General features: G+C 36.2%; 1 protein-coding gene across 1 annotated transcript in view; it reads right to left on the bottom strand.

Annotated features, from left to right (window-relative positions):
• LOC106457529 (T-box transcription factor TBX1-like) overlaps positions 1-10,320 on the bottom strand; it is a 51,654-nt gene that overhangs the window by 5,766 nt on the left and 35,568 nt on the right. The window contains exons 4-7 of the mRNA XM_013916958.2: positions 7,414-7,570; positions 5,725-5,877; positions 5,172-5,239; positions 3,663-3,796 (exon numbers count right to left, since the gene is read on the bottom strand). Of these exons, the coding sequence (XP_013772412.2) occupies positions 3,663-3,796; positions 5,172-5,239; positions 5,725-5,877; positions 7,414-7,570 (512 nt within the window). The remainder of the gene's footprint in view (positions 1-3,662; positions 3,797-5,171; positions 5,240-5,724; positions 5,878-7,413; positions 7,571-10,320) is intronic.

Raw genomic sequence — 10,320 nt, 5'->3', positions numbered from 1 at the left:
GGCCCAGATTTCTACACAGTAGTAAATACATGTTGTGGTACACGAGACGTGGCCCAGATTTCTACACAGTAGTATATACATGTTGTGGTGCACGAGACGTGACCCAGATTTCTACACAGTAGGAGATATATGTTCTGGTACACGAGACGTGGCCCAGATTTCTATGCAGTACTAGATACATGCTGTGGTACACGAGACGTGGCCCAGATTTCTATGCAGTAGTACATACGTGTTGTGGTACACGAGACGTGGCCCAGATTTCTCCATAGTAGTAAATACATGTTGTGGTGCATGAGACGTGGCCCAGGTTTCGATGCAATAGTAAATACATGTTGCGGTACACGAGTCGTGGCCCAGATTTCTACATAGTAGTAAATATATGTTGTGGCGCACGAGACATGGTCCAGATTTATATGCAGAAGTAAGATACATGCTATGGTGCACGAGACGTGGCCCAGATTTATATGCAGTAGTAGATACATGCTGTGGTACACGAGACGTGGCCCAGATTTATATGCAGTAGTAGATACATGCTGTGGTACACGAGACTTGTCCCAGATTTCTATATAGTAGTAAATAGATGTTGTGGTGCACGAGACGTGGCCCAGATTTCTATGCAATAGTAAGTACATGTTGCGGTACACGAGAAGTGGCCCAGATTTCTACACAGTAGTAGATGCATGTTGTGGTACACGTGACATGGCCAAGGTTTCTACACAGTAATAGATACGTGTCGTGGTACACGAGACGTGGCCCAGATTTCTACATAGTATTAAATACACGTTGTGGTGCACGAGAAGTGGCCCATATTTCTACACAGTAGTAGATACATACTGTGGTGCACGAGACGTGACCCAGATTTTTACACAGTAGGAGATACATGTTCTGGTACACGAGACGTGGCCCAGGTTTCTATGCAATAGTAAGTACATGTTGCGGTACACAAGACGTGGCCCAGATTTCAACACAATAGTAGATGCATATTGTGGTGCACGTAACATGGCCAAGGTTTCTACACAGTAGTAGATACGTGTTGTGGTACACGAGACGTGACACAGATTTCTACACAGTAGGAGATACATGTTGTGGTACACGAGAAGTGGCCCAGGATTTCTATGCAGTAGTAGATACATGTTATGGTACACGAGACGTGGCCCAAATTTCTATGCAGTAGTAGATACGTGTTGTGGTACACGAGACGTGGCTCAGATTTCTCCATAGTAGTAAATACATGTTGTGGTGCACGAGACGTGGCCCAGGTTTCTACACAGTAGTAGAGACGTGTTGTGGTACACGAGACGTGGCCCAGGTTTCTACACAGTAGTAGATACGTGTTGTGGTACACGAGACGTGACCCAGATTTCTACACAGTAGGAGATACATGTTGTGGTACACGAGACGTGGCCCAGATTTTTATGCAGTAGTAGATACACGCTGTGATACACGAGACGTGGCCCAGGTTTCTATGCAATAGTAAGTACATGTTGCGGTACACAAGACGTGGCCCAGATTTCTACACAGTAGTAGATGCATGTTGTGGTACATGTGACATGGCCAAGGTTTCTACACAGTAGTAGATACGTTTCGTGATACACGAGACGTGGCCCAGGTTTCTACACAGTAGTAGATACATGTTGTGGTACACGAGACGTGGCCCAGGTTTCTAAACAGTAGTAGATACGTGTTATGGTACACGAGACGTGGCCCAGATTTCTACACAGTAGTAGATACATGTTGTGGTACACGAGACATGGCCCAGATTTCTATGCAATAGTAGAAACGTGTTTTGGTACACGAAGCGTGGCTTAGATTTCTGTTCAATAGTAGATATGTGCTGTGGCTCAAGAGGCTTGGCTTAGGTTTCTATATGTTAGACTATAGAACCTTAACACTATTGAAGTATTCTAAAGTTTTTTTTAACATTAATTTTATTCTAAAGTTTTTTATCATTAATTTTATTCAAAAAATCAAATTTTGCGTTGATTAACTTGTAGACTCCTAGATTTGACAACAACAAGCATGTAGCAGAGTAACAGCGATATAAATCTTGATGGTAAGGTTAGTTATAATGAAAGCAATCCTGTTGAAGTAACATCTGTGATTGTTAACTTTATCCTTTGGTCATTAGTTTTCTACTTTCCATCTTTTCTGATGAAACGAATATTTTTTACTGATATTTTTGTGACTAAGACTTTTTTATTGTAAATATAATATTCATTCAGGAGTGCATAAAATCAGAATTTATAGTAACGTATTAAAAAATAGATGTTATTAAGTCCGTTAAGTTGAAACTTTCCCTTAAAGTCTTTTTTTTTACCTCCACAAAGAAGAAGAAAATATTTCTCTAAAGCCAAAGTGAAAACAAATTCTACATTGATACTGGTGTTAAAAAAACAACGGACGAATGCTAACTATACGAAATTAATTGCTGCTAGATCCTGAAAATTTTGTTTCTGTTACACATTATGACCAAATTGTTAGCATGCTAGGCCTGTGAGTCCGATTACTTATAGCTCGCAACCCGTTGCCGCAAAAAAATAATTTTTAATGTGGGATCTTGGTGTGCTGTAAGAGTAATGGTCAAATCAGACAAGAGCAGTACAAGAGTTAGCGATAAGTGCTGTTGACCATCTGCCTTCCACCTTTTCTATCAATTCAAAATTAGAGACGGCTATGTGCGCAAATAGCCTTGTGTAACTCGAAAATAAACAGCAATTACATCCTAAACTCACGGTTCAGAAAAATTAATACAGAACTTTTATTTCAAATTGTTCTGCAAGGAACAAAGAAATACTTCTCAAAGTAAATTAAAATAGTCTTAGAATTACGTATAAGCTCATAAAATGTCAATAAACCTTTACTAAACAGATTTGGATGTCCCACTTTTTGAAGAGACGTTACTCAAATTCAAGCTTATCTCTAATTTGTTTCGAAAAACCGCTAGAGGGCTATCTGCAATAGCCGTTCCAAATTTGGAACTATAGACTAGAAGGAAGGCAACTAGTCAACAGAACCCACCGCCAAATGCTGGACTACTCTTTTGAGACCGAATAGTTGGATTGGACCGTCAGTCTTATAACATCGGCGGTAATAATTACCTTTTAACAGAAAATAAATCGAAACGTCGAAGACCAGCGTAAATCAAGTAAAGTATTAAACGAAACGTCGAAGACCAGCGTAAATTAAGTAAAGTATTAAACGAAACGTCGAAGACCAGCGTAAATCAAGTAAAGTATTGAATGTAAAATTTAAAACTTATCGTTGTGAAAATAAAAACCAAGATATGACAACAAGTAGTTGAAGTAATACTCTTTAGCACAAATGGCAGCATTTAAGATGACCTTTTTACTCTAAGGGCTCAAAAGAAGAGGTGATTAGTGTAGTAGACCGTAACTTCGTTCAAAAAACGTCACTAATGATTCACAGCCTGTTGAATTCTGTCTAAAGTAATTAGCATGGTGTTATTTAACATTCCAGATGATTTTCTATAAAAACCATACAAGGTCAATACAGAGTGTTATCTCCAATCATGAATGATCCGTCAGCGGATGTCGAATTATGTTGGATGATCTGCAGACCCATCTTATTAAGTAGATAAGTTTATTTGTATCCGTAAAACTCTGGGTGGCAAAATGTCAAATTAAGGTTATTAAACTATTTACCTTTTTCAGCTTTCGCCACTGGTGAAGCTTGAGAAAGACCTAAGAGTTTCAGAGAGCTTGGTCTTTGGGGATTTGGAGGTCTCTGGATGGGTGGAATTCTGGCTAGGATATCGGATAAGGCTGAAGAAGCAGACCTACAAAGAATTTAGTAAACTTTATTTTTTGCCTAACGTCATTAAAATAACTATGTTCAATTTACCATAACATATAAAATTCCCTTTTTGCCTGTTGTTGAAGCTACGTTTGAATAAGGTTAAACCACATTTATGAAAGTGTTTTATGGATTTATAAGAATAAGCAGAAATATTTTGTATTGGTTCTAATTCGAACTCAGCTTTTTCTATGAAGATGTATTAGCCTTATAAAACGCTTTACGTGTTGCAATATTTCAAATCTTATTTTTAAGTTAAGCTTACTTTTGTAAATATCAAGTCTTAAAATGATTCTTTCGCTATCTCGCTGCAAACAAATGTGTAATTTTAAAACAAGGAAGTTGCTATTTCTAACACCCGTAATTCACGTGGCTGCTAGGCTTCAGATAATTACTTAATTGATTAACTCATAATTTAAATGTAAACACAAAGATCTACGAGTTAAACTATATGTTAATATATTTTCATATTTTTCAATAATTGCAAATATAACTTTTAAAAGATGGAAGTTTTGTTTGGTTTGTTAGCTCTAAGATATTGGTAGTGTTGGTAACTTTACAACGTATAATTTATACCTTCACGTCCAGTCATTTTGTTCTCCTAGAAACCAGACAAAATTGGAAAATTTCACGAAATATATTAAAACAATTATACTTGATTGATTTATTGAATACTATAACCTTAGACAAGCCCTACAAACTCTGTGTCATGTGTTCAGTGTGAAAAACTCTAACTGCAGGATTAATATCAAGATGCACGGTCGTCAGAGAGAGCATGACCAGACGAGGCGATGTGAACTGTAACGACGTGGTGAGGCTCTAAAACCATTTAAATATAACTTTCTCAACCCTCTGACTTGCCTCATTTCAATTTTATCTTACAATCTGAATTTGATAGATAATAATGAAAACTTATAACTTCTTATTGCTAGTTTTCTAGTTTTCGCTGCTAGAAATTTCAGAATGTGAAGAAAACTTATTATAGCACGTAGAGGTATAACGAAGAACTTAAACTTTGGTACCGCCTTACACACAGTCAAACAATGATTATCACTATATCTCCGACTTTAATTATACCGAAGAACTAAAGTGTTGGTACTACATCAGATTCAGCCAGACAGTGGTTAGCATTGTTATCTAGATCGGAGTTTTTGACTTGAGAGTGCTAAAATTAGAGTAGTACTACTAACCACTCTCTATTTGAATGTGACGATCTAATTAACACTTCGGTATAATTTTACGTGCTCATAATAACCTTTAAGATTTGCATCCAGGAGCCTCGCGAAACCCTGGGAAACCAGCATTAAGTCAGAAAACGAGTTATTTTTCGTTAAAGTTAAAACTATGAGACAACTTACCAACTTTGGCTTTCTCCTTCTCTGAAACCTTTCGCAAATGGATTGCTAGCTATCTTAAGTTGTGTTATCTGAAAGAGCCATGACATGTGAAGGTTACAAACAATAAGAAGCAATAACATCTCAAAAATTGACAATTTTCACGTGATTTTTATGCAATTTATTTTCTTAAACGTAAAAGTGGGGAATATACTAGTGCAACACTGTAGAAATGTCTAACAAAAAACAATAGTAAATAATGGAAATGCTCATCACAGAAAATTAAAGGATACTGCTCGTGCTGCAAAATAGTTTACTGCTAGAAGCCTTACAAAACTTATGTTAGGTTTACACCATTATTTTTAATAGAGGTGGAGTTTTTCAAGCTGTTTGTTGCCAGATTAAATAGAAACGTTGAGTGCTACTAATTTACTCCCTAAACGTTAGAGCAAGTCTTATAAAAGCCTCACTACAATATGCAGCTGCTACACATTTGAAACAACATACACCTATTGACAACTATGGTTTCAGAAAAATAAATCCAGATTTGAAAATGACAAAAACAATCTTAACTTACCCTATGGTTCTGGTAAGCTGTAACTGCAATAAATTTGGTTTCTGGAAAAACAAACGTTTTGAAGTTTTGAGTTCGACTGGGATCCTCATCTTTAGAGTTACGGTATAAAACGTGAAACCTTGGCTGGTAGCGATGCATGGAATTAAGAATGATCTGTGTGTAAAGAGAATAAACCTGAAATAAAAAGCTGGATCACCGAATTACAGAACATTAGGTTATACATCTATTTATGCATATGATAAGATGGAATCTGTACAACCAAAAGGACCACATACTTGATCTGTAGAGATGAGAGAATATGGGTTGCTAATGGGCATACGAGATGTGTTTCCTTATTATCCATTACTCACCACATATGATAATTGATTTCAAAATTTTTAGTCTGTTAGACTAGTTCTCTTATTCCCTATACTTTGGACTCCTTTAGCTTTTGTATATTTCAGTATAATCTTATCTGAGCGAGATATTACATTCTGTGCGAATTTTACAAGGGTTCAGTGGGTTACCTGATGGTATAATTTATTATCTATTGTATTAACAGACTCTTACGTACATAAAACAAATATAATTTATCCATAAAATAGCAACAATCCTTACAGGTACAGTATATCCATAAAATAGCTGCTATCCTTGCATGTACAATATATATCCATAAAATAGGTGCAATTCTTAGATGTACAATACACCATAAAATAGCTACAATTCTTACAGGTACAGTATATCCATAAAATAGCTGCTATCCTTGCATGTACAATATATATCCATAAAATAGGTGTAATTCTTAGATGTACACCGTTAAAATAGCTGGAATTTATGCATGTATAAAAGTGTTGGTATCTTTATCAAAATATAACCCAATAAGCTTGACCAACATATTACTAACGTTTGTTTGTTTTGAAGTTAAGCAGAAAGCTACACAATGGAATATCTGTGCTCTGCCCACCACGGGTATCGAAACCCGAGTTCTAGCGTTGTAAGTCCACAGACTGTGCCACTGGGGGGGAGGGAGACTACTACTAACTTTAAATCTGCGTTACCGTGTTAGCTTGCGGATCTTAACGTCCATGATTTGTGAGAGCGTTAAGAGAGAGGCAATAAGTCTCATTATTCGTTTCAAAGCCCGACAAAGATTGAGAATTCTACTGATTGGCTGTCTTCCCTCTGACCAGTGGTTCATAATTAGGAACAGCTATATCAGAACCCTAGGGGTCTCTGACCTGGCCAGTAACTCAAGTGCGCATAAAATGCCCTTCAGGTTGAACATACGAATAAAACAGCCTCAAGATATTCCAGGTACGCATACATTGATTATTAACTGTATTTTAACTGTCTTTCTGTAAGAATCAGATTAAACATGAAGCTGATTGTCAACCAGAAGCAGTGAAAGCGCTTTTTCCGGACCTAGAATGCAGAAACAAATTCGAAATTAGATTTTTAATCCTAACTGTAGGAGTTTTTCATCTACAGGTCCGACCGAGTCCGAGCTCGAAGGAAAACGAACCTCCATACTATAAGACTTACTAATTGCGATGATAAAGAAACCTTTTAAGTTTCGACCATATTTGTAGGAATAAAAATCTGATCCAGACTGAGTCTGAGCATGCCCATACAAACACAGATTGAAATGTTATTGTTTTCAAATGCGTTTAAGTAACTTTTGTTTGTCAATTGCTTATAAAAAGAACTTACGTGACCATTATCGTCCATTTGATTATTGGTCAGCTTTAATCGGTCAAAAGAAACAACCTGTTTCATCCATTGGCTACCTTTAGCAGGAGAATCAGGATGAACATGGATTCGTGGAGGCATGACTGGATCTGCCTTACCGGATACAACCCACGTGGAGCTAGAAAATTAAAATACATTAATGAAGTCATATATATATATATATATTCCGCGTGTTCTAATATGTATATTTGTCATGTCATGTTCTTTCATTCTATCCTGAAACGTTTACTTTTAAAAATCGTATAAATGTTCATATGGCTTCCCAAGATACATTTAGGCTTCTCTTTACAAAATGTTAATTAACGGGTTAATTTTTAGTTATGACCTATGTAGGCAACTTGTTTTGATCAAGAGTTATTGATAAGCGCAATGCGGTTTTATTAAAACATTAGATTAATGTTGTAAATGTTTGTTTTACATAATATTAGTTACGAGAGCATTGTAATGTATTTCACTATTTGCTTTAAAAAAACAATCATTTTTAACAAACACCCCTGATCTATGGGAAGACTTTTGGCCAAGGCAATGGTTTGAGTACGTATAAATAGCAACAAGACTTGAAAATGTAGGCTTTGGAACTTTAATGGACTGCAACTGCCTGTTGAATGAAAAGGGGGGGCCTTTAGACCTCAGTTTAGAAGCCGAAACGTTGTCCCCTTTTCATTCAACAGGCAGTTGCAGTCCATTAAAGTTCTCAAGCCTACTATGTCTACTCTGCCCACTGAACCAAGACTTGAACTGTTCTGGCCAGACTTATGTTGCTTTGAGTTTGAGCACATAAAATGGCAACAACACTTGATATAACTTGTCCAGACTTATGCTGATTTGAGTTTGAGCACGTATAATTGGCAACAACGCTTGATATGATTTGGCTAGACTTGTGCTGCTTTGAGCTAGCTGCCTTAAACACGTATGGATGCTTCGTTTCTTCGGATCTTCTGATATAACTGATTTTCCTACTGCCTCAGTAGTGTACTATGTTGTTCATTCACATTCAAAACACCATAGTTGCAAACAATCAGTGGACGGCGGGAGATGCAGCATCAGGAGAGAACACAGTAGGCAAAAAAGAAAAAAAAACTTACAAGATGAATGTTTTCTGTCCCTAAAATATAGTTTGAATATATTACTTATTAAGTTCCCCTAAAATTGATCTGTTGTCGTAGGTATTAATAAAATGAAAAAAAAAAAACTTTGAAACAATAAGCTAGTTCTGTGTGTTAATTAGTCATTTTTCATTACATGGAAGACTGGCATGGCCAGGTAGTTAGGGCGCTCGACTCGCAATCTGCGTGTCGCGGGTTCGAATCCTTATCCCACCAAACATGTTCGCCTTTTCAGCCGTGTGGGCGTTATATAGTGGCGGTCAATCCTACTATTCGTTTATAAAAAAAATAGCCCAAGAGTTGGCGGTGGGTGGTGATGACTAGCTGCCTTCCCTCTAGTTTTTCACTGCTAAATTAGGGACGGCTAGCGCAGATAGCCCTCTTGTAGCTTTGCGCGAAATTCAAACCAAGCCATTAAATGACACTAATATATGAAAAATGTAACAATTGTTATTTTTTTAAGACTATGCATTTACAAACCAGGGATGAAATTCTATAAAAAAAAAATTGGAGGTACTCAGCCGGGTGAAGTAGACATGTTTTTCAAAAAGAAAAAAAATCTATGTGTAAACAAAAAACAAAAAAATCTCAAATACGTCCCGGTACTAGTGCCGCCTTAAAAATAAGTTCTGATACTCAGTACCGATAAGTACTAGCTTAATTTTACCCCTGTTACAAACTGACTACTTGCCACCGGATATAAACGATAGGGAAACTCTAGTTATGCTAGGCCTACTCTAGCGATAAATATTGCTTTGAACCTTAGGTATGTATTTAATTATTCCAGTGTAGTTTTACTACAAAAAACAAGAACACATTTTTACTTCAAGCATGTACTTTTAGCAATTAGTTGTGGAACACAAAACTGTTCGACCAAACAAACTATAAATTCTGTTAGTTTTGTTTCTTATGCTAAATAACACCGACGTGAAACTATGTTACGTTTTTGTTTTTCTGAGTAGGAAATTGTATTGTTATTATAGGCGGATGTTCTGACTTCGGTGCTGATCTCGTTTCGCTCATGAGGTGATTCTCGGACATGGCAAAGTATATCGCTTCAAAATTAGAAACACTAGCGTAGATATTCCTCGCGTAACTTCGCGCGAAATCAAACAAGGAAACAATTAATGACTTTCATACTTATTTTAGTATTAGTCCGATGAAATCATTCGAGATTTGTTGCTTATGAAAATAATCTGACCAAATTTTTATGCATAAGACTACCGCCGTGGAGATCTGATAGGTATAGTGTCCCTGTTTCTGACAGTTCTTTAATAATTAATAAATTAGCCTAGATTCGTCACAGTAAATTTTAGAAAAGCTGTTCTGAGGAATAATATACGTTTTATAAATTAAATTTATATATCTGTTCACTTTTTTTTATCAATAAATCCATACCTAGTGAAATGTTATAAGGTATCACGAGAGAGGAACTAATTCGTTGAATGCAAATACTCTACAGAGCGTAGAGTATTACGATATCAGTGTGAGAACACCTGGTATCTTAAAGCATCTTTAATTTGAAAGTCTATAACAGAAGGTATTTTAATCATTATCTAAATAAATACATAATAACTCGTAATTAAGATATCTGTATGCAGAGTGATGTAAAATAATTAAACTTAACTTTATCGTCATAATTCAGGCATGGTTTAATATTGTGGAGTAAGAAATGGTAGATTATAGTATTTTATTTAATTTATTAGATATGTAACGAATTTGTTATTATATATTTATTTTAATATCAACGTTTGTTTAGATT

The sequence above is a fragment of the Limulus polyphemus genome, unplaced genomic scaffold, assembly GCF_000517525.1.
Source record: "Limulus polyphemus unplaced genomic scaffold, Limulus_polyphemus-2.1.2 Scaffold342, whole genome shotgun sequence".
Taxonomy (NCBI): domain Eukaryota; kingdom Metazoa; phylum Arthropoda; class Merostomata; order Xiphosura; family Limulidae; genus Limulus; species Limulus polyphemus.
Note: the sequence above shows the minus strand (reverse complement) of the source record. Positions and strands in the feature narration are given on the sequence as shown.